This window comes from Zonotrichia albicollis, chromosome 2 (assembly GCF_047830755.1).
Source record: "Zonotrichia albicollis isolate bZonAlb1 chromosome 2, bZonAlb1.hap1, whole genome shotgun sequence".
NCBI classification, from domain to species: Eukaryota; Metazoa; Chordata; class Aves; order Passeriformes; family Passerellidae; genus Zonotrichia; species Zonotrichia albicollis.
The window spans coordinates 43,021,175-43,046,006 of record NC_133820.1 but is presented as its reverse complement, the minus strand read 5'-3'; the positions used below and the strand labels follow the sequence as shown (position 1 = coordinate 43,046,006).

Here is a 24,832-nt window from a genome sequence, read left to right as displayed (position 1 = left end):
AATGTAGTATTTTCCAACCTTTCATCAAATGACTGAAATAAGGTATTCATTTAAGCATTTACTTTGCAATAGTCTGAGTTAAAGTGTAAGAAATGCAATGCTCTGAAATTTTTTTAGAATTGCTCTGGACAGCTCCTGAGTTACTGCGGGACCCAGACATGTGCAGAAAGGGCACAATCAAGGGGGACATTTACAGCTTTGCAATCATCCTACAAGAGGTGGTTGCTCGGGGTCCACCTTACTGCACATCAGAGCTCTCAGCTGAAGGTAGGCAACTACTACAGTATATTTTTAAGGCTTTGTGCAGAGAACTTCATAAAAGGCCTGGCCAAGTCCCCTTACTAATAAGGCAATAATGTATTAGTCTCATGACCTTTCTCAGTGGCAGAAGTCTGTTTCCAACACAACATTCATAATAAACATCAAAATGTAGGGTTCTCATCACAGCCTTGGTACATGTCTCATCACTGCTTTCACTGGGATCAGGATTTTGGGTGCTCTCCAGGATGCTTCAGGCCTCTGCAGCACCTCCAGTTCCCTGCAGAAACTCGGACTTTTCATCTTAGTATGGGGTGAAATCTGAGGGCAGAACTTCCCATAACTTAGAAACTCCTTTGCTTCCCACTCATTGTCCCTCTTTTGTGCATCATGGAGGCTGAAGTTTTTGAGCTGGACCCCTTGCCAACATCCTATTTTGTCCATCTGCTCATCAATTTGTCCTTAATCCCTTCTTTTCTAAAGAGGCACTCTCTTCAACAGAGGTCAAAGTGATGTATCATTTTGTTTATGTGTATCAGAAACAGCAAACAGGTGAAGTCTTCAGGAGCTGGTAATGGTGCAACCATGCTGTGCATCCATGGGAAGAACAAACCCACTGCAGTAAGGGTCAGGTCAGAAGCACTTAAACAGAGAGGGAGTGACAACAATTTAAAATTAGCTGATTTCAGTGACGGCCCATTCTCAACACATTTTAAGCTGGACAACCATCAGGCGGGGTGTGATAATTCAGTATGTGCCAGTTCAGCTGTAAAAATGGGGCCCTGACTTTTCTATGCCTGAAGCTGCTGTCAGAATGCAATGACAAAGTTAATAATGGATCCCACTCTGTAAATCAGAGCTGGACCTATGATGTAGACTATGATGCAATTAGCAGGTTTCTCCCACCTCATCCCTCCTGCAGAACCTCCAGCAAATGTTGAACACAGTCCTGTTTTCTAACCTGATAAAATGATGACTTTCTACTCATTGTGTCTCAGTCCTAAGGAGCTTTCACTTGTGAACATTAAAACAATCTGGGGAAGGCATTTCCTCTCAGCTGCCCCTGGAAGTTTTGGGGCCAGATGTTTGGATTAGTTCATTTGGTGGAGTCTGCGGAGATGAGCCAAAGATCTTTAAAGTATACTGTAAATCCTGAAAAGCTTTGGGTACTCACAGCAACAGCAGGACTTCTGCCAGAGAAAGAGGTTTTCACTCTGTTTGCTTGCTCTGCACTGAGCAAAATAAGATTTCAAATACCATAACTTTGGTGGGTGTTAAAAGACTGACTTCTCAGGATTTGAAAACCCAAGCCCAGTCCCTTACAAGCCTCATTTCTAGGAAGGGAGCTCTAGACAGGGAGTCATTTCCCAGACAGTGTTTTGAACTCAACCTCTCCCCCGTAACATACTTTCCACTGTCGCCACTCCCAGCAACCTCCTACGTCCTGGTTCCCAGTTAATGATGAAGCATCAGAGGCTGGTATCCTTCCTGTCTGGGCTCAGCCATAAACCTCTGCTGTCTTAGAAGACTGCAGGTCCTAGTGGAGAGAGTCAGAGGCAATTTCATTAAATACAAGCCCGCAGGCTCACACATCCATCTGTCACACATCCTTCCCCCATCCGCCACTTTATTACTCATAACCTGGTTCTCCAGGGACATGAATCTTCTTTAAATCCTTCAAGAGACTCCTGACAGAGAAAAGCAGAAACTTCCAGCTTCATTTGGCACAGACACTGGGTGCTGAGAACTAAGAGTGACAGCTGAAGAAGCAAGCCAGGGACACAAGGAAAGATCCATGTCATTTGCCCCTATCAAGGTCCTCCATCTTACAATGTGCTTCCCAATCTTCTCTTTGCCACAGAAATTATAAAGAAAGTGAAGAAGCCCCCTCCCCTGTGTCGCCCAAATGTAGCTCCTGAGGTAGCCCCCCTGGCATGCATCCAGGTAATGAAGCAATGCTGGGCTGAAGCCCCTGAACGACGTCCTACATTTGAGGAGGTGTTTCATAAGGTCAGTAAATAAAGAAGCTGGTGTAATCCCATTGTTTGTTCTTGGCAGGGAAGTGTTTTATTGTTTGGGTTTTTTCTTTTTGCTTTAACTCAGTTATTAAAGAATGAAGACGTTGTAGAGCCCTAGACTTGTCCTGACTGAGGTGTGATGGAGCAGCCTGGACATGGGCTTGATGTCTTCACATTAGCAGTGTACCTGCACAGATGGTCTCATGGAGATGAAAGATTTGTAAATTATTCACCTTCAGACCAATTCTTCTTTTAATCTTCTAAGGTGTTTAAATGATAACTATAAGAAAAATTCACCAAAGACTGTTAAAGAAAAAGATACAATGTTTGGCATAGGAGGTCTCTCAATTCCAGATTGGTGGAAGCTTGGAGAATATCCCAAGGAAATATGAGTGTACCTGTGGCCTGTTTAAACAGCTTTCCTAGGTATCTGTTACTGGCCAATCTCATGGACAGGTACTGGCAAAATAACCCCCTTTCTGATCAAGCAGTGTTGTCCCTGTGTTCTTATAAGGTGGTAGGATCATAGACTCATTAAGGTTGGTCTTTTAAGATCATCAATCATCAACCCCATACCACCACCATGTGTGCTGTTAAACCATGTCCTCAAGTGCCACATCCATATGTTTCTTGAGTACTAACAGGGATAGTAACTCCAACCATTATCCTAAGCAGTCTGTTCCAAACAGGTTTTACAAACCCTGTGAAAAAAAAGAAATACCAGTATTCAATATAAACCTTCCCTGACACAACTTTAGGGCATTTCCTCAAAAGAGGTAAAAAAATATGTTTAAGTTTTGCCTTTTGGTTCTATGAAGCTGTGAATAATTTTGAACCTGCTGACTCCGCTGTTGAGTCTAAGGTAGCCTCTAAAGTCACAAATTATCCAAAAGTTCCAGCAGCTCAACTTCAGGTCAGGAGGAGAAAGCACAACTCAGTGAAGACCTGGGAATGGAGGTGGCAGTACACATGCATGTCAGTGTGCAAAGGTGGATTTAAGTGCCGTAACATGTAAAAAGGTTGTAAGTGTTGCTAACACCCTGAACCTTGTGCCTCTGAATGCAAAGTTTTGCAAGTTACCCTAAAGATTGTTCATGGGATAAATGGGGTTGCAAACCTGCGGCCAGACAAGACTCTGTAACAATGTACATGTTGACAGCTGCTGTAAGGTTGTGTTTCATCTGACTCTCACTGATTGGTGCAAATTCACCTTCTAATTTACCTTTTCCATTATCTTTCAACTTTTGCCATTTAAAAATCCAGTCTTTAGCACGACACCTCCAAAGAAATATTTGCTTTTTGTTCCTCTCCAAACTCAGAGTGCTACAGTGATGTAAAGAGTCAGACAAATAACTCTCCAGTTTGATTTTCCAGTTCAAAACCATCAACAAAGGGAAGAAGACCAATATCATTGACTCAATGCTCAGGATGCTTGAGCAGTACTCAAGCAACCTGGAAGATTTAATCAGCGAGCGGACTGAAGAGCTAGAGGTTGAAAAACAGAAGACAGAAAAACTGCTGTCACAAATGCTTCCACCGTAAGTACTGGTACTTTAACTGGTAAAAAAATCTTCAGAAAACCAAACCAAAACAACCCCAAAACAAGCCCATATCTAGTCTGGACAGCACCCTTCCCCAGAAATGAGCAACATTGTAGACCTGACCATCAGTTTTGACAAGCACCTTCAAATCAAAATAAGAAACTCTAATCAATGCTGGTTACAGCCATACTGTGGAAGATCTGAACACAGAAAAGCAAGAGTCTGAGCTCTTGAGCATGCACTAGAAAAGGGTTTGTTCCCTGCCATCTTTTTTGTGTTGCTGTTTCAGTTCAGTGGCAGAAGCTCTCAAGACTGGTGGCACTGTGGAACCAGAGTATTTTGACCAGGTGACCATCTACTTCAATGACATTGTGGGCTTCACAACCATTTCAGCCCTCAGTGAGCCCATTGAAGTAGTTGACCTTCTGAATGACCTTTACTCTCTCTTCGATGCTGTTCTTGGAAACCATGATGTTTACAAGGTGAGAAGTAATTTTATTCTGTGTTTCCTTTCCATATTTTTCAATTTCTATATTTATTTCTTAATATGATGGTATTTCCTAGGTGGAGACAATTGGTGATGCCTACATGGTTGCCTCGGGGCTCCCAAAACGGAATGGAAACAAGCACGCAGCTGAAATAGCCAACATGTCCTTGGACATCCTCAGCTCTGTTGGAACATTCAAAATGAGGCACATGCCAGACATTCCCCTCAGGATACGAATTGGGCTGCACACAGGTAGGCAACTGAACATCAGAGAGCTCCTTCTCAACTGCATTTCCAACTCCGAATTCTTTCTTCATGCCTGCCCTCCAAAAAACACCCTTACAATACACTTTAAATTCTTCCACATCAACAAGGCTGTTAAAATGGAAAAACAAAACCCAGAGAGGGTTTCTGGAGGAAATTGGCTTAGTATCATTTTAAGGAGAGATTTTGTATTCTGTCTCAGCCAGGAACTGCATCTGGCATGTTAGTCACAAGGGTTTCATCATATGGATAGCTCTTTAATGTGCCATAGCACCTTCAGAAGTGGGATATCGGGACACCCAGTGATGTCTTTGCAACTCCATTCTGAAATGAAAAAGCACAGAAACACTGGCATATAAAGGGAAAGCACAAAAAGACTGGAGGTATTTTTTACAGGTAGGATATACTGGAAGAAAAATGTGATACAGCTCTTAAGAAAAAGTTATGTTATAAAGAAAACACTATCTCTGATGTAGAAGTCATAATGTATTCAATCAACAGAAAGATTGCTTCTTTAAAATGAAAGGAGGAAGTTCCATATATATATATATATATATATATATATATATACACAAACAAAATGTAGTTCAATTCCAAAGTAAAACAAAAAAATTCCAAAACAGTAGAACTACAGTTATATAGGCAAAAGTATTTTAAATGTAGGAAAATACATCTGCTATTATCATGAATCAGTATTTGTATAATATATATGAACCTTCATTCATAATTTTATACATTTTTTTAGATAACTTTTTTTCCCAGCTGTTTGTCACCAGATTTCCTGCCTCTTCCTCTAAAGTACCAGGTGTTGCCCACTGTGGGAAGCCAAGCAATGACTATGAATGCCCAGGAGTCTGACCCAGTAATGTATGGGGTTTTATCCTTCTGCTTATCTGATAATATCCACACTTTTGGAGCTTTAGCATGCAAGCATTTTGCAGATGTCAGTATCCTGGTCTCTGATGTACATGTTGGGAGACAGAAGCAGAGTAAAGGAAGTATCTCAGTCAGAATATCCCAAGAACAGAGCTGTGACTTTAGCAGAGTTAAAATCAATATTATGAATCCTAGACCTTATAAGACCCTCTTTTGGAGTTATCTCTAAAACACATCTCCCTACTGTTTTCTTTGAAGTTTGTGATTCTTAGTTGACCCTTCACAGAAATGTAAAGCATTAACGAATGATTGCAGGAGCACTGTGTGTTTTATACTCTGTCAGAAATTAGATGAGACTATGGCTGCAGATTGTCTTGCCCAGAGCAGGAGTCTCTGGAGCACCAGCAGCATATTTTCAACATGGAAAGAGAGGAATTTGCTGTGCAACATCTGCTGCTGCCTATTGACAGCAGTTCTGCAATGTATCTCCCATGCAGTTGGCCAAAAAATACATCCCTAGGTGATGTCTACAGGGGATAGTAACATATTTTTTTTGTTTTTATGAACTCTGGATATCTGGAAAGCAGAATTGCTATGAACTTTTGTTTTGGGTGTGAGGGAAAGAGGGTGGAGGATTCTGCACATCTTGTTTTGCATAGATCTGGCAGCATCATACTGTCATGGGAGCAGCCACAATCACACGTTCCAAAGCAAACCAGCTCTCTGAGCCACGGAGCTCACAGCTGAGTTTGATTAACCCTAGACCCCGATTCTCCTTAGAAAAGATGGATGAAGAGGAAATGATCAGCATCATGAAAGCCCTGGGGAAGCTCTTGGGGGAGAGGAGAAACTGGCTGATACTTTCACTGTCCTGGAAAGCATGGAGAAAGGGTGTGACCCTCAGTCACGTACTTCAGCTGCTCTTTGGAAACGGGTGCCAAGAAGAGCTCACGATGCCCTCTCAGAAAAGCAGTAAATGCATTTTGGGCATTGGCATTTTGCCCATGCCTTTTCCACCCTGAGGGAAAGCTGCACCTCTGGGAACTTCTGATGGCCCTTGCCCGTGATCCACTTGTGGCAATGCATAGGAAAGGCAAAGAGGACAGGACGATGAGTGCTTGGTCTGCATTTTCTCCCCTGCTTTAAACACATCCTGGAATCTTGGCTGTCCTCTCTTGAGTTCACTGCAGGTCCAGGATAACCAGGCTGACTCAGCTGTTTCCCCATTACCCATGCCTGAGCTGGAGCAGGATAGTCAGCCAAAGCAGTGGTGAGAAGATAAGCTCTTCCACGGAGGCTGAGGATGATTTGTGTATCAGTCAGGCTCTCTGGCAGTCAGCCCTGCACTTTGATCTTGACTCTTAAACTCTGCAGTGCTGCTGATGGTCTTTGCAGAGTCTTAGCCAGAGCCTCTCGTTAACTGACCCTAGGAAGCCCTGGCAAAGAGACACTTCAAAGCAAACCTCTGGGCCTGTGTAATTAAACAACTAGACCATGAGGTCCTCATCACAGGGTGTCTAGTTTCCTCTGAAACTTGTAACTGTAGGAGATTTACCATTGGAAGTTTTTCTTAGCCTTCTACTGAAGCTGTTTGGAAAAAGGGGAACACACACAAGGAGGTGAAGGCAGTGACCACATTAAGTCTTAAATGCTTTCAACACAGGGAATGTGTAATTTTGGCTTATATGGTACTGTTGGTTTTGAGCTGAGAAACTTCTGCAACTGGACAGACTTAAAAGCAGTATTCTAGAAAGATAACACCTCGCCCTAAAAGTCTTGCTTCTTCTATGTTGTGAGATTTGTGCAGAAATGTCTGGGTGATTGCACCAGCAGAGTAGGAAACCTGAATTCAGGCACCCACATGGAGGTGTTTCCAGGACTTTCAGGGAGTCTGCACTCATTTTGAGGACATGTAAATGAACCCTGTAAAGCTGTTCATGGGCAGGAGTGGAAAAGCTCTTGTGGCTCAGTTGACCACATTGACTTGGTCTCCACTGACTACAGTAGAAGATCATCTGCCTTTATAATATGCTTCTGAAATGGAATCACAGAATTATAGCATACTCTGAGTTGTAAGGGATCCACAAGGATCATGGAGTCCAACTCTCAAGAAAGTAGCCCATGCAGGGATCAAGCCCATGACCCTGGTGTTCTTAGCAGCATGCTCTAACCAATGGAGCACAAATGCTGCTCAGTGAGGGCTGATTTTTCAACAGGAACCACCTTTTGGTGTCCTTGCATCACCTATTACAAAAGGAGCTTTGGTCCTTAGTGAGATTTGGGACGCCTGCTGTCACGTTATCGCCACAAAAAGAAGAGAGGCAGTGTTTTGTGAGATAGTGTTTTCTCAGGGAAGCCTCTTAGTGAAGCATGAATAAGAAGTCTCCAACAAGACCATTTTTTGTGTATATGTCAACATTAGCATGCATACAATAAAGACCTGTTAGGGGATCACAAGGTCCTTGGCTGAGACTATCAACAGTGCCTTTACAGTTGTGTAGAGAAGTGCCTATAGATGAAAACCTAAATTAAACTTCCTCTAGTGAGGAAGTTTAGTAGTTCCTCTCCTGAAAAGCTTGAAACAAATTAGACAGTAATGATAATGATGGAAATTAGCTTGTAGGAGATTCTGAGGAGCAGTGTTTTGTCTGAGGTACACTCACAGTTGAAAAGAAACCCCCTTAAATCAGGTTTTCATTATATCCAGCAGTCTCTGCCTGCTGTGTTTTATCCAGTTTGATCCATGCTGCTCAAGTCCTTGTAATATTTTTTGTATGAACCATTCTTCCTCTCTCTTTTTTTAAAATCTTTTATCAAATAGTGATTCATCAGGCAGGAGTCAATATCTGTCTTACCTCTGAGTTTGCATCCTCATGAAGTATTTTAAAGTCTGGCAACTTTGGGCAGCAACACCTTTTCAGAGGTCACAGCAAGAGGGGTTCTTGTGAAGTTCCCCATAGCTTTCAGCAATGGGGTTTTAATAGCCTTAAGATAGATCTGAAAACCATATAAAGGATCAACATTTTTAAATAATGCTAAAATCAGCATAAAATTGCACAGTACAAAACTAAGTAACTTATCACTTCTAAATTAGGCCACAATTGCTACTATTTATATTATTACTGTTTTAAACCCAACATTTTAACCTGTAACCTCTTTATAGTATGAAAACCCTAATCTATAGCATCATTTCAGATACTGTTGATGATGTACAATGTTCACATCTCTTGTAATCTTTCACAGGAAAAGATTTCCTAGATATCAGTAGTTGTACTAAATCTTAACTCAGAAGGATCATGACATTGAAAAGGCAGGCAAAGCCTGAAAAGGCATATCTCATAAAGGCCTCTGATGGAAAATACAGAGAGTCCTGCCCTTTGTCTGCAGGAAGCCCCACACCTTATTGCATTGCTTTTTATTTTTATTTTTGCATTTATTTTGCAAGCCCAATATTTTCTATTGTAGGCAATGAAATTTAACCTCTCCTCTTTCAGAGTGCAGTCTAAACATTAACTAAGCCAAATGCCCCAGATGAAAGTTGTCTCTGCTGTTTGGCTTCCACACATTTTATCTCCCAGTCTGTGCATGATCATGTGGATCCTGCACACATACCTCTCCCTGACAACTTGGCAATGATTCTTTGGAAGCTACTTAGGAAGTGAAGAGATCTTGTATAAAGAATGAGAAAGAGGGAAAAAAGAGGTCTTGGCTAGACAGGCCAGCTAACAGTGTCTTCTTTTCCAAGGAGGGGACACAGGGTGGTCCAGAGTGCTGCCAGCACCTCTTGACTTCCAAGGCTGATTTTTAATCCTGTTTCAGCAGGTTACGGGGCATGTCGTAGGATCTAACTTTAGTTTTCTTACATGGAAAAAGACAAAGACCTTTTTAAAATGAGATTATGATTATCCTTCAGTTTCCATGAACTCTGAACAAATTTCTCCCAGATGCTGGTGATCCAAGGGCCTACCACACACGACCTTTCTCAGACATGAAACACCAGCATGAAATCCAGAGCAATGCTTAACTTTTGACTGATTTTAGCAAGCACCAAGGCCAATGAAACCTTTAGAAAACCTTCTCCTGTATTCCCAATAGGATTTTTGAGTATCAGAGGAGCAGACAAGATTTGTTTGTCAGTGAACCCCCGGATTTGTGCAGGAGTATGTGGGTAATGCAGCTGCCATGCCTTTCAGGGCCCTGTGTGGCAGGCGTGGTGGGGCTGACCATGCCGCGGTACTGCCTCTTCGGGGACACGGTGAACACGGCGTCAAGGATGGAGTCCACGGGCCTGCGTGAGTGTTTGGGACAGCCACAGAAAGGAGGAAGGCAAATGACTGAATTCAAAGCGGCCTGAAGGAGAGGGCACCAGTTTTGCCATTGTAGGTCGGCCTTTAGGACCCTGCCTTCCAGCTGCAGTTCTCTGACTTGAATCCCACCAATCAAAAACAACATGAATCTTGCTCTACTTTCCTCCAGCATGGTTTGGATCTTGCTTTCAGTCAGTGCTAAGAACCCTTAATTCAGAGCTGTTCTTGCACAGTAAAATAATTCACTTACCTTTCACAAAGCAAGGGTTGAAGCACGGGTGGGCACTGCTTCCATCATACCTGTGGTCACAGAAATCCCACTGAGACTGGAGACAGCAGGAGCAGTGCAGGTACAAGAACATTAATAGAAATGCATATGATAAATAGGCAAATTGCAGGTTAGTCCCTCAGGAAATGTAGCTCATAGCTGTGTGATCTTCCTCTACATATTCAAACTGGTGTTTTTCTTTCTTATTATTATGGGAAAAAAAATTAATCAGCTCATACCCCATCCTTCAAAGGGGAAGGCAATGTGATTGTCAAAATTGAAATAAAAGCTCAACCCAAAAAAAAAATACTTTGGGGGAAATGTTTTAGAAATATTTCCTGTCTTGTTCACACAAGCAGAACAATAAAAAATTTCAGTGAGTTCCAGCAGTGGCTGTAAAACAATCTGAGGAAGATGGGAATCCAATAAATTTCTCCACCTTTGCCCTTTTTGTTCATAGACTAAATGGCAGCTCTGGGTGGAATAAATTACTAAAAATCCATACATATCTACATGCATAGCCACATTTTCTTTATGTTCCCTTGCAAACTTTATCTCTCTGCTCTTCATCCGAGTTTTCAAGTTATGTTGGGTGTTTGCAGCAGGACAGTTTGCTATTTTTCATTTCTTTCTCATTCCCTAGTTATACTGTGGCAATAGATAAAACAGAAATCCAACTGAAATGTTACTGGAAACCACTTACTATCTTTATGAAGAGATGGACCTCTACACTGAGTGTGTTTGGTATCCTTCTCCAGGAAGCCCCCAACGCAGATCTCCTCTCCCCCTGTGCTCTTTACAGCCCTGCATGGAAGAATCCATCAGTCAGCATTAAACTCCCCATAGAGGAGCACCACACAGCTGCACCAGGCACACACCTGAATTGGAGCACTGCTGCTTTGGAGCCCTTTTCCTTGTCAGGATGAAGCAGTGGGGAATTCATGTGTGCAGTACAATGATCCAGCTGCTTTGCTTTCTGTTCCCAGCTTACAGAATCCATGTCAGCCAAAGTACAGTGGATATACTTCGGAAACTGAATGAAGGCTATGAAATCATACCCAGGGGGAAAACAGAACTGAGGGTAAGAAGGCCAGGGCTGTGTGAAGCACTTCACAGGGGAGTCATCTTGCTTGAGGAATTTTCATATTATTATCTTTTTTGGCCTTCATACAACAATCTCCATCTGAATCCTTCCAAAATTGTCCCTTTCATTTATTTCAGTACATTATGTAGCTATTGAAGGACTTGGGATCAAGCAGTCAGCTGTATGTGCTGGATAGAAGTATTTATATAGTAGATTATGTAGTCCACCCTTGACAGAGGCTGCTACTTTTCAATATCCAAACAAACCAGTACTAAATAATAATAAACAGAATTTCTACCCTTACATAGTCAATAGACAGAAGTAGGAGCTTTGGTTGCTGTAAATACCTAGAATAAAATGTCTGAGTATGGCCTCAGGTCCCCCAACAATCTTGCACGACAAGTGGAATCATTCAGGTTCTTCAGGTGGAGATTTGGGGTAAATATTCCAGATCTAGTCAATGGAAAGAAACCTTTACATAGTTAGTAAGGGTAAATTGGCCTTTCAGGAAATTATAAGCCTGAAGTACTTTCAGGGTCTAATTTATGTGAAGATGATTGTTGGTTTTCAGTCAAAGGTGATTGAATCAAATAGATTCATCAGATGCATCACACCTTACAAGCTAAACCATCCATGGTGGGAGAGCAAGTTATTATTCTGATACTCAGTTCAGAATGAATTGTAAAATCTCTCAATTAATAATGCTAGTGCTGCCAAATAAGATGATTAGTGATCCTGTAGTTTCCAATTTCTTTTCAGCTGTGTCCAATGACCCAGATCAATGAGGGTAATTTGTAAATGACAGTTGGAACAAGGATAATGAATATCCTCTTTCAGGAAAGTGAAACTCAAATAATCCCTGAGCTATTCTGAAGACAGCCCAAGATTTCCAGGCATGGTCTCTCTCTGGATACGTATAAAGCCAGAGAAACCTAGAGAGAAAAATTACATATCAAGCAGAGGGCAGTCAGAAAGCTGCTTTTTATTTGGATTTTTGGTTTTATTTTAGGGTAAAGGAGTAGAAGAAACATATTGGCTGGTTGGGAAAAAAGGCTTCCAGAAACCCTTACCTAAACCTCCTGAAATAAAGCCAGGGTAAGTGTGACTCTGTTGCTGTCCAAGACATTAATTAAAACATCTCTTTCGGAGTTCACAGGCTGAATATCTGTCTGCCCATGTTATCTGTTTGCAAAATCTATATCCTATTCCTTTGGTGACTTACATGTTCAGGCATAGTACTGGGACTCAGAAGGGATGTGATTCCTTCAGCACCTCTCCTTATTCACAGTTCCCAAGTGACATGGAAACTTCCTGCTTCTCCCCTATAATCACTTGAGACTGAACACCAAGGAGCTCCTCCTTGAATCTCCTTCCTGCTCTGGTTGCATATAGGAGACACACGGTAGGGACACTTTCAGGTCCCTGCTGTCATCAGTGTATGGGAGGCACTCAAGATTTTTCTCCCCTTCCATCAAATTCCTGCTGAAAGCATCAGCCTCATTCAGTGTATAAACATATTTCTTCCCTTTCATTCTAACAGAAGAGTAAGAAAGCTTTGTGTTACAAATTTATGGCACTGTTATGTAATTGAAGATTTAATGATGCTGACTTCATTAAGTCATTTTCCAGCTTTGCAATGCTTGGCTTCACAGAGTACTCCCTGTTCAGCTGTTACCTTCTGAATGCCTGGAAAGGATGTTGTGGTCAGGACATAAAAACCAGGAGTTTTTGGGATTTGTTTGACAAGAACAGCATGGTCACCCACATTAGAAGCAGTCAGCCTTGACTCCCTTTATAGGCAGTAAAGAGAAATACTTGCGAAGGGTCTGATTCAATTGGCCCTTGCAAGATGCCTGGTTTGCTGAGGTCCTAAAGTAACTACTTCAGAGACCAATGTCTGACAGCAAACAAGGTCTGTTTAATGTAGCTTTGACTTCTCCTTATCAATATTGTTTTACATATGGCCCCATTCCCTTTTAGTAAATAAAAAGATTTCGCCATTTCCTCACATGCTCAGGATCAGAGGATCTTGTGCATCCATGTGTAATCTCTAAAGTTCACCTTTAACACTACAGAGACAGAGGTGATCTACTCTTGTCCCAAGGCCCAAATATTTCTTCTTTTGCAGTATCTCTGTCTCCACAGGTCACACAGCAGTTGAGTGACTTTTGACAGTAATCAGAGGAAAAAAGTAAAGTTACACAAAACCATATTTGTCCTAGTGAGGGGGCAAAATGAAACTTATACCCCATAGGCGAAATGTCAAATTACAGAAAGAAGTAACTGGATGTTGAAGCAAAGCAAATATTTGGAGAACAGCCTCATGCATAGGCTGTGCTGTTCCCAGATAGATATTGGACATTATGTCCTGCTTTCCAACCTTATCTTGATGACTCATGTTTTGGCACAAAATCAAGAGGCTGGAAGTTGTTTCTCTCTAGTTGGCCAATATGGTGGTTTCAAGTCACTGCCTCCTATAATTCCATAGGGATTATTGTAGGCTTTTGAGCTGAAGAAAGAAATAAATTCCTCTTCTACTTATTTTTTTCACCCTGTCCTGAGACACCCTCTTTTGGGTATTTCCTTACCATGAGGTCTATGAGCACTTGTTTTTATCTCTTGCTTTACATTGTGACTTGGGCATCTACAGCGGGGCAGCTGTGGTGGCCATGCTGAGAGGTGTTTCCTACTAAGTGAAGGTTGGTACATCGTGTTTGATCTTATGTCCATGCTATGGAACAGAAAACATGTGGGCCATGGATTTAAGGGTCAGATCCTATGGATGGAAGTTTTTGAAGTTCCTATTCAGAGGATAATTCCTTCTTTCTTGGTCTGGTCAAATCTGTTTTACCTGGTTTTCATGGGAATTTTGGGTTAACTTTGCATGACATAGAAGAGCACAGGACAGTTCTATAGCCTCTCTAGACCTTCCCTTGCTTCAAGGCAGGTTTCTACACATACACCTGGTACTGCCATGGGAAATAATGGCAGACTGGACATAGAGAAGGTGTTCCAAAATTAAGAGATATCAAAACCAAGCATACCAAGCAGTCAAGCAGCAGACTATCTGTAGGACAGACATTCTTTTGAGATTTCAGTCAGATAGGTTTAAAGGAAGGCTGGGAAATTTTTTGATGATACACTAGGTGACTCTCTGGGGGGCTGAATTATCAGACAAGGAAAAAGCACAAAGTTGCAAGTATATAAACATGGGATACTTGAAGTTGGCATCCTGTGATGCTTGGGGACAGGCAACATCTTTTCAACTCCAGTGGAGTACTCATCATGTCCAGAAAACCAGAAAGGATAAGAGGTTATACAAAACTACCAGACACAAGCCTGACCTGGACTAAATCTCAGATGCATTTTGCAGAGCACTGGAAAAATATCCAAGACTAGGAAAGATTCAATGGCTAATGAAATTCAGAAAGGAAAAAAACCCAACCAATCAATCAACCAACCAACAAAACCAAACCAACCAAACAAACAAAAAATCCCTAAGCCAGACCAAAACCTAGAGCCAGGCTGATTTTCATTTGCCATTCCAAGGGGATGAGTGGAATTCTTGGTCTACTGAATTTCCTACTTTCACCATCCTGGTTCAGAAATTCTTTTCTCTGGTACTGAATACAGTATTTGAAAGCATCAGAAGTCCTCTACCCCAGCAGGTAGTTTTATTCAGAAACTTTCCCTTTAAATTATTTATGGAAAGTTAACTGGAGGGAAAAAATTAATACAATTCAGCAAAGATACTTTTTGTTGATTCTCTCAAAGGCTTTTAACCATTAACCCAGTACCTAGGTAAAGAGCATATGAGAGTTTTTGATTTTTGACATAAGCCCAAATCTCTTACCTAGTATGAATTCATTAAGTCTTAATCCAGAAGGGATGATAGATATTCTAGACCACTGCCACTCTCAGTGATAAGTGCAACCTGATGTGTGACATCACTGAACACTGAAGATGCAGCCAGGAATAGGTGAGAGCGTTGGGGCCCTCTCATCCTCACATGCATGAGGATCAGCCCTGGAGGAAGCACTGAGATCCTTGTTTGAAGACAAATGGGTGAGAAGCAGTGAAGGATGCTCAAAGAATCCATCTCCCAACCCCAAGTGAGAAACACCTCTTTATGAGCCAGGAAAAAGACACTCATTAGGACAAGAGGGGTTTTTTTCTTCTACACTTCTAGTACAAGGTTGTCATTGTTTTGTCATTGCTTTGTTGGAGCACCCTGGTAGGATGGAACTGTAGAGAGTCTCTCGTCTTGCTGTTGCTGCTGATGTGTCTTTCTGAGGAGAAAACTGAAAGCATTTCCACTTGGGCTCCTATCTGTAGTCTGTCAAATGCACTTTTAAATCAAAACTAAAAGAGCTTGTGGACCAAACAGCAGTGAAAAACTCTTGTTGTCCTCCCATAGCTGGAATTATACAACAGCATAAAAATATTTCCTAAATAAATTTCATATAACATTTAACAAGAGCCATTCAAGGAAATCAAAGCATCCTCTGTCTCACAGGCTTGATCACACAATGTCAGGACAGATGTGTTTTGCTTCACGCTCAATCCTTTCTTTTCAAACTATTTCTGACCACCTAACACAACAGTAAAATGAAGATAAAGAAGTATTCTGGTCATGGCTGTGGCATAATGACAAAGAAGACTTTTTCTCTGAAATCTGATGGAGGATGAGAAAGGGAATGAAAGTTGGTGACTCATCTCCCTTTCAACAAGACTGTTTGACTTGTGATGTGATTGCACCAGCTTTTATATTTAAACAAGCTCTTCCTGAGCATGCTGAAGTTTCTGGGAGAATTGACTGGAATATTACAGAATTTGTGCTAATAGCAAGAAACCCTAAATGCAGTGTTCAGAAAGGAAGCAAAGTCAGAACTCCACAGATTTTCTCCTGCTGGTTTTGCAAACAAGGTGATGGGAAGAGAGGGCCTTGGAAAAGTAACAGCTGTCTCCAAAAGGAGGGGTTTTGCCTGAGGCTGGGATGGATAGTGCAGAACCAGACCTCTCCAGTTGCTCAGACATTTGTGAGTTCAGGAGATGGGCAGGTTCTGTTTACACTGGATCTTTCCTTTTGCTGTTGTGCAGTAGTTGGAAGTCAAGTCACTGCCAAGCAGTTATTTGATACCTGTGTGAGCAGTGTGTGGAGGTGGGCCTCAGGCAGTCTAATACCGTGCTTGATCACCAAATACCCTGGTCAGGCCTTCACCTTCTGTGGGTCACAAGCTGCTGCAGTGTTGTGCAGACACAGGCAGCAACATCCTCCACCCCACAGTGGGTGAAGTCCTGCTGGGTGGACTCAAAAACCAAACCCCTGATGCTCACCCATGTGTGGCTGAATTTTGTTACCACTTCCATAAAGGATCTGAACACAAAGATTTCTTTTCTCCCTACAACAGGCAGGATTTAATCTTATTAAAAGTTATTTACTTCCACCTGATCTGGTCACCTTGCCTGTCTTTTAAGAGTCAGTGCAGAGAAACAGATGTTTCTTGGTGTTGATCTTCTTCCTATGCTTTGAGATAAACTCCTGCTGTGGTCCAGCAGCACCGGCCTCCCTCCACTGGCTCAGAATAGAGCCCAAGATATTTGGCTTAGATGAAGAAATCTCTATTGCAGATAAAAAAATTCCAGGGAGCTAAATCTCACCTGAGTTGTAGATTCCCAGAAGCAGTCATTCCTCATTGAACCCATCAGAATTGTATTTTCCTGGCTTCTCTGTCCTTGGGACTCAGCCCCAAAGGCACCATCACTCTTGAGGAAGTTTATAAACAGGGGTCAATGTTTCTAAAAACAAGAAACATGTTCCCAGAGATAAGAATTTAGATAAAGCATGAGAGGGACAACTTGTCTAGGCATTTCCATTTGTAGAGCAGAACTGGCCAAAGACCTGAAACTTCACTCTAATCTCCCTCAGGAAAGGCTGTTAAAATTGCGTTCAGCTTTCAGAGACAACTGGCTTTCTCCAGGGACTGTTAAATAGATTTCCACCAGGAAATGTGCCCACAGCTTAGTGAGCTGAGAGCTTCTGAAACAAACATCCCTGGAAAACCAAAAGGCACTGAAGCAGGAACTAAACTAACAAAATTCAAGGTCTTCACTGCTATTTTGTTCTGTTCCTCCCTTTAATGAATGTGGGCAAGGATCAGTGGAATAATGGAATCATTCTCCCAGGATTCATCTTATTAAATTGATTCTGGAAACAGCCTTGATAAAGATATAGTTTGTACTCCTCAATCAACAAAGTCATTCATCTTGTCCTGGCAGAAGTGTCTAAGAGTGCCAAGAGCCCTCTAGACACTTAAAATTTAATTAGCTGACCTCATCCTTTGCTGTAAGTTGAGTGGTACAAGAGAAGAATTAATAATTCCAGAACCAGGACCATATTTGTTTTCCTTTCTCTCACTGAAAGACACTTACCTTTTCTGTAGTCTCCATTATAGTCTGTTCTTTATTTCAGATGAAAGTGTACTGGTTCTTTCTCTAATGGCCTACCTGTTCACTGCAGGTATAGAGCTCATGGGTTACTCCCAGAAGAAATTGCAGAGTTCAAAAGGAGGAAAACTGAAAAACTCCTTGGCAAAAGAGCCTAGATCTGAGGTAGTAGCTGTAGGACAGTCCCCATGTAGCTCTGCTGTTTAGTGTCTGCTTGTGTGTTATTTGTCTGCATTTTACTGGTTTTTCTTCCCCCTTTCCTTCTATTTTTCTCCTTTTATTTTTTTTTAAGTATGTGTTATTATTCTAACATGTTTCATTCAAGAGGTGCTTGGAACAGCAGCAAAGCTGTAGCCTTGTTGGGTGATTTCCTAGTGAATTTATAACCCAGTATCCTATTAATTCCTGAACAACATAGAGCATTACTAGGTTTATCTGCAGTGTATTATCAATCCACTTTATGTTGATGTTCATGGCGCCAGGAAGAGCCCAGTACATGGTAAACACAGACATAAAACTGGAGTTCAAGCCTGGAAAAATCCACATTGCCTATTGTTGCTTTTGTAATGTATATCTCCTGCCTAGTGTAATTCTATACCTCATGACAGTAACAGGATGCAGCTTTGATATTCATCATTATCATACTGATGGGTACAAGAGATAATGGATTTATGGTTTGGGTGGAATTTGGAAGTCACATGGAATATGACAGCCTGACCTGATCAAGTAGGTGTTATCAGAGCAAGGCTGGCATGGAAGCATGCACAGCCACATTTACACAAGTGTGATGTGGCCTGAAAATGATATATGAGCTGGGATTTTTGATAATATATCTAAAAACAGCAGTAATGCTTCTGCTTACCTCCTCTGGATTAGTGTGCATTTCATGTCCACTCCCCTAACAAAGGAGGGGTGGATGAAAGCTCAGAGTACCTAGATATATGCAGGTTACAAACCCCTAAGACACACCATATCAGGCTGATAGATTGCTATGAAGACTAAAGTTCCATCCAATTTTCTTGTAAGGATAAAACCCACAAGATAACTGTTGGCTGTGCTCCTTCTTCCCAAACACATATTTTAAAGATGCAGGGTGTGTTACCAGGCTGCTTTATCTCTCTTAACTGATATTTAAATTTTTGTCTGAAGTTCTCCCTGTCAAGGACTTAACGGCAGAACATCCTCATTAAAAACATAAAATAAACAAAATTATTTGAATATGGGACAGACTCTGAAGACACCTGCATAAGCACTACCATATATGAACCCCCGCTGCTAAATACAAGTTCTGAGGCAAGAAGACCACCCTGCTGATTTACACCTAGGAGTACAAGCTAATCCTCCAAGGCCAGAGGCAAAGAGGATCTCACACTTGGGTTAGCCCTGCTTGACAAAACCTGCACATATACTGGTTTATAAGTATTTAGTACATCTATAACCCACAGGCACAGACTTCCACACTGAAGCAGGCTGATCAGCAATACACATTATGGAGAACAGAAGTTCATCATTAGGCAATTTGGCTTAGTCCACTGAAAATAGAAAAATCAATAAGGCATGCATACCTGGATCTTTTCAATGGCCCTAGTTCAATCCTTCTTGTGTGCAGAAAGCTTTCAATGGAGGCAATTAAGTCCTCAACAGCCACTTATTCCCACATGCCTGCTTGGTGGTTTAGTGATGTTTCGAGCTAATCTATCTTAGAGGCTTCTGATGAAAGGGACTATGTTGCCAATAACCTTGTTTTTCCTTGATGGAAATAAAGGAACATTACACAAGGATCTCAGATGTGGTGATCTATGGTCCATTCATACAATTTATGGTCCTTTTAGTCTGGGACCCTAAAAGGCTTAGAGTCCCACAGGGACTGCTGCAGTACAATAGGGATCCCCATCTTGGTAATTATGTATTTTGTCGTATTCATCTGGCCTGGAGACTAGAGGAAGGTCAAGACTGCTTCTCCTGCTCAGGAGTCAATCCTTTAGCCTTGAAAGGGTGGCAGTGGAGTCTGCTGTCCTTGGTGTAATCTTGATTTCAAAGAGAAGTGATGGTTCTGGCTGGATCTTGATAACACCACTCAGCAAAACATGAGTAACACCAGAGTACACCTCCAGTTACCTGAAGATAAACCTCTGGGCTATATCATTAGTGACCCTTTTGTCCTGTGGTAGGGTCTGTGACCTTAACATGGGCCTTCTAACCCACTCATGCAAGTGGGATTCAGCCCAGAGCACCATGGCTGTCTCAGACACTTGTGTAAGGCTGGTAGATCAAACAACAGCTGAAGAGTGTGCAGGATGAACCAGGGCATCAAATGCTGCTGGACAATATCCTCAGGCAGATGAATCCCATCCATAGCATCTTACAACACTTCTGAAAAGGAGAAAGGGATTTCTCTCTTTAACTTCAAAACACAACAGAGAACTGTGTCACAGAGAGGTCAGTGACTCCTAGGACCCATTGATAGGTCTCAGTTTGTAGATGAGACTTAGACCCCATGCAAGTCAGTCAGAATTCATTCTGGAGTTCTCAGGGGTGAGATTTCACCTGTGTGATTGGTAATGGCTGTATTTGTGAAGGAACCCACTGTATGTGAATCTCAGTACAATCTGTACTGCTCTGCTGACTTCTAGATGTGTAAGCATACAGGTAGTGTATCCTGCATGGACAAAAGCACCAGCCTGGGATTACCCAAAAGTACCAAGGCTCAATATTTCAAGTTATTTTGTCTCCTTTTTCTTGTTGTTTGTTTGTTTTGTTTTGTTTTGCTTTTTGTTCCTCAAGGATTTGCCTCTGCTTGCATTCTGACCCCTCGTCCTATGAACTCTGCTTAGTGACAGGAGATCCCTTGACATTCTTTCTTGTTCAGGAAATACCCAAATAATTGCAGCTTGCTGGCCAAACCATTGGCTATCAAGGTGCAACTGACCAGCAGATAAGATCATAGAACAATAGGATAGCTTGGGTTGGAAGGGAACTTTCAAGGTCATTTAGTCCAATACTCCTTGCAATGAGCATCCTCATAATAAAAAATTTCTTCCTTATATCTAATCTAAATCTATCCTGTTTTAGTTTAAAAACATTACCCTTTGTATTATTTCCACAGGATACCTGCTTCATGTAGTTGGTTTTTAACATATATTACTATTCTAAAGTAATTGCACATTCATTGCACACAATGATGCTATGTACAGTTTAAACCATACATTTATGTATATATACAACTATTTATTAGCTATTTCTTTCTAATCTCTATATAATAGCAGTGGTGTTATCAGTAGGGACTAGCATTTAGCTTTTTTTAGTTTAAAACAGTTGGAATGATATTTTCTTCTATTATACACAGTAAATCTTATTCCATATGATGCTTTATCCATGACATGGCAGTTGTAGATTTCAGACCTTCCTAAAGCCCTGCCATTTGCTGAGCTTCTGGCTTCTTACAAGTCCTTGGTGGTTATTTTATCTCTGGGAACTCCATCATGCTGTAATGAATTTGCAACCCACCAACACATGGTGTCCCAGAAGCTGGGCTTGACAAACCCTTGAAGTATTGCAGCAAAAGATCCACTTCAACTCCACCATTTACCATTTCTGCTTTGGCTGACACAAAATGATGCTAAATGAAAAGTCATGCCTTGGTGAGCAGGGTTGCTAACTCCTCTTTCCTTTTCTGTTTCACAGCTGGCCAGATGTACTGACCAGGAAATTGAAATCTGTCCTGAGAGACACAAAGAGGACTCTAAGAAAGCAAAGAGCTGGGAAGCATGAAGGAGAAATAAGTTTTGAAGAGGATGAAATCTGAGAAGAACACGACAAAGAACTAGTAAGATCAGGAGGGACACCTTGAAGCCAGTCCAACAGAGCTTACAGTCTGCATTTAGTTCCCAGCTGTCCCAAAGCAGTTTAATTAATGAAGCTTTTAGATCTTGCAGAGGGTGACCCTGAGCAGGCAGATGAATCCTGACCATCATCTCTTGTGAAACTGGGCACCATCTCAGAGCTGTACATGTGTGTGGGGAGGAAAGTGAGGCTGATAATCATGGTAGCTCCACTCTTCATGAGCAACTGTCACAAGGATGAACTCAAAGAATATTTTAGCTGGATCTGCATGGCAGCACTAAAAAGTCCAGCTGCCCCTGGGCCTGGATTCAAGCAAATCAATTCAAACAAATAATGCAAAGTACTAAAATGGTTCAACTGTTTTATGTTAAGTAGTTGTTTTCCTGTTGTTATTGTGGGAAGGTCTGGTTTCATGAAAATGAGTGCAATCGAGAAAAAAATGTTTTGGACAACAACAAAGAATATTTTTACTCCCCCACAGAAATTTTGAATCAAAATGTTCTGTTCCTGTATGTCAGCTTAAGCTGAAATATTTTCTTTCAAATTGACATTTCAGCTGCAAATGCCAATTTAATACTATTTTCAAAAATGAAATAACAGTTTTGAATTGAAACAGTTTGATATGAATCAATATTTGTTTCAAATGCCAAAATGAGATTCTGCTCAAAATGTCAAAATATGTCATATTAGCAAATCCCGATCTAAATTTCAAGAACTTTTTTTTTTTTGCTATATACACACATATATACAGGATATCTAAAACATGTTATGCTTTTCATCCCAAAGCTGGTTAAAAATTGAAATGCCATGGTATTGCAAAACTGAGATGCAGTTCCATTAGCAGAGTAGTACTAATAAAATATGAACGTTTTTTCCTGCAAAAGTGGGGCTGAGGGAATGAAGAAAATATCATTAAAGAAGTGCAAAGCCTAAAACCCATCATTCTTTTCCCTTCCAATCTCCAAGTGGTCTCTAAGGCACATGTCTATAAAGTAAACCTCCCTATGGGTAAAAAGTTTTCTGTAAATGATCAACATTTGGCCCTTAGGCACTTCCACCAGAGCACACTTCCTCAAAGTCAAATAATTTTCGTGCTAGGCCCTTCTTCTTCCAAGTTTTTTACTGCTGCTCAACATCTGCCTCCTAACAACCTTCTGGGAATTGTTCTCTCTTCTGCAAGGCTGGAGAAAGGAGTGGGTATGGTAATGTGATCAATATTGCCTCCAGAAGGTGTTAACTGAGAACACTTTCTCAAGCTCAATTTGAACTCTTCTCATCAGACCCATCAAAACAGATTTTTACCATTCAGATTCTAAATAAGCATCAACAAACACTAGTCAAACTTTCATTAGATATTGAAAATATCATTATGAAACAAAGTGGGTCTGACTTCACAGAGTTAAGGACCACAGTATTTTCTCAACTAATTCACTGTATCAAGTATAAAACATGCACTGTCCAAGTAAGATCCGTTTGAAGTATAAACATCTAAAAAGCAAAAACTGAAGGGAAATTCATTAATGGTCTTTAATAATGAGCATTTACTCTGTGATACCTGGTTTTGTAAAAAGAAGATTTGTTTTTGTAGTGATGAGTTAATATTCCATGTGGGAGAAGTTGGCCCTTGAAGGACATCTGTCAAAAGGCTCATACAACACCCAAGCTGTCAAACAGGGATTAGGAAAGCCTTCACTTTCTGCCCTGTGCTCACCTTCTGTTTGACAATTCATACAGAAAAAAAGTCCTATGGAAGAGACATGGGGCAGGTAGTTCTGACACAATACACCTCCAGGTGCATTTCCAGAGAAGAATGTTAGCTGGATTGGTCTGTGCAAACATGGGTTTAAAATCAAACAAGTTCCGCATAATTTATGTCTTTTCCATTATTTTCCCATATGAAGAAAATCATCTATCCTGCTGCATAGCAGAGTGGGTCATATCAATCTGAATTTTCCATGAAAATGATTGAAACAAGATTTCAACCCACACTTCTGCACACAGTTTTGAATTCTTTCTTTAGCCTGTAGTCTTCTAAAAGAAACAACATTCTTTGGATTCCTTGTAAAATTAAGCTAGTAAATCTGTGGGAAAGGGTAATAGAGAAGCAAAGTTCTAGAAACTGGTGACTTTAGTAATCCCAGGATAATTCATTATTCTCTTTGAAGTCAGTGGTAATTTTTCCTCTTATTTTCAACAGGAAGAGGCCAAGGACTCATCCTTGGGTGTGATTACCTCTGCTGTTGGAAATATAAAACCCATATTTCTATTTTCCTGGTATTGTTCTGTTTAGACTGATTTAGATTCATTTATGAGATTTCTGCCCATACTGCATCTTTTTTTTTATTATTATTACTTAGCTCCCAAAACTAGTGTTAGAATATTGTAATGAGGAAGATGTGGGCTGGAAGCAGCAAATGGAAATTTTTGTTACTCCACATCAGACTTCTCATGTGATTGTGGACAAGGCACTTGGTGGATTCTTAGGTAGGGAAGCACACATTGTAGTAACCATTATCAACAGGAACTTACTATGTGATTGCTAGAAGTTTTACCACTAATGTTATAGAGTGAATTTTAATGTAATCATGCAAAACCACCGAGAGCTGGAGATGTATTTACATACAACAAACTGTATCTGAATATAGTTTGTATTTCATACAGTATTTTTAGCAGTCAATTTATGGCATATGACAATAAAGATCCTTGAAGACCTAACTCTCCACCTGAAAATCTCATTCTAGTTTACCTTCAGCTGACTTAGCTTACTTTTCATCTCCCTGTGAGGATAAGGCACCTATGGAGACCCCCTTTCACATATTCACTGGATTATAACGTAACTAAAAGCAGGTCTCAAGAAAGTGTGAGATTCACAAAATCCAAGGAAGATATGGAGCAGCCACAGCATGGATGAATGCCCAAACAGCTACAATGGCCCAGGACTGGGAAAATTTCCCATGACAGGGCATGTTAATGTGAGGAGGGGTCAATTTCTCTCCCCACAGCATATTTCTCATTAAAAAATGTGAAGATGCTCCTCTGGGGTTTGGAAATACAGCCATGTGAATGCATGGAGTAGAGCTGAGGGTAAGTAATCCCAGGATAATTCTGTGATTCTATGATTCCATCCTCACACCGGCAATGAATCTGTCAAATAGATGCATGAGAGACATCACATCAGCTGGCTCCTTTAAATCCACACAATGGACATGGTCTGGCAAGGTCCTGTGCACAGGCGGACTCTCACCCACCTTCAGCTAACCACTCACACACAGTGGTCATCGAGGGATGCAACCCTGGGCTAAGGGTTACCTGCTGCTCTAGCCTTTCACACGTCCTTTCATTCCCCTGCAGCCAGGCCTGAAAGGCCCAGTGTGGCACTCATCACCAGCCTCATCTGTGTTACAAATAATGGCTTGAGTCATATCATGGAATTATATCA

The 24,832-nt window shown here is 41.2% G+C and overlaps 1 protein-coding gene across 1 annotated transcript in view; it reads left to right on the top strand.

The window, feature by feature from the left end:
- Positions 1-24,072, top strand: part of GUCY2F (guanylate cyclase 2F, retinal) — a 40,712-nt gene extending 16,640 nt beyond the window's left edge. Inside the window, exons 10-18 of the mRNA XM_026796989.2 lie at positions 118-267; positions 2,120-2,268; positions 3,651-3,814; positions 4,107-4,299; positions 4,382-4,556; positions 9,638-9,736; positions 11,006-11,100; positions 12,113-12,198; positions 21,235-24,072. Coding sequence (XP_026652790.2) covers positions 118-267; positions 2,120-2,268; positions 3,651-3,814; positions 4,107-4,299; positions 4,382-4,556; positions 9,638-9,736; positions 11,006-11,100; positions 12,113-12,198; positions 21,235-21,355 — 1,232 coding nt within the window. The 3' untranslated portion in view covers positions 21,356-24,072. The remainder of the gene's footprint in view (positions 1-117; positions 268-2,119; positions 2,269-3,650; positions 3,815-4,106; positions 4,300-4,381; positions 4,557-9,637; positions 9,737-11,005; positions 11,101-12,112; positions 12,199-21,234) is intronic.
- The last annotated feature ends 760 nt before the right edge of the window (positions 24,073-24,832 follow it).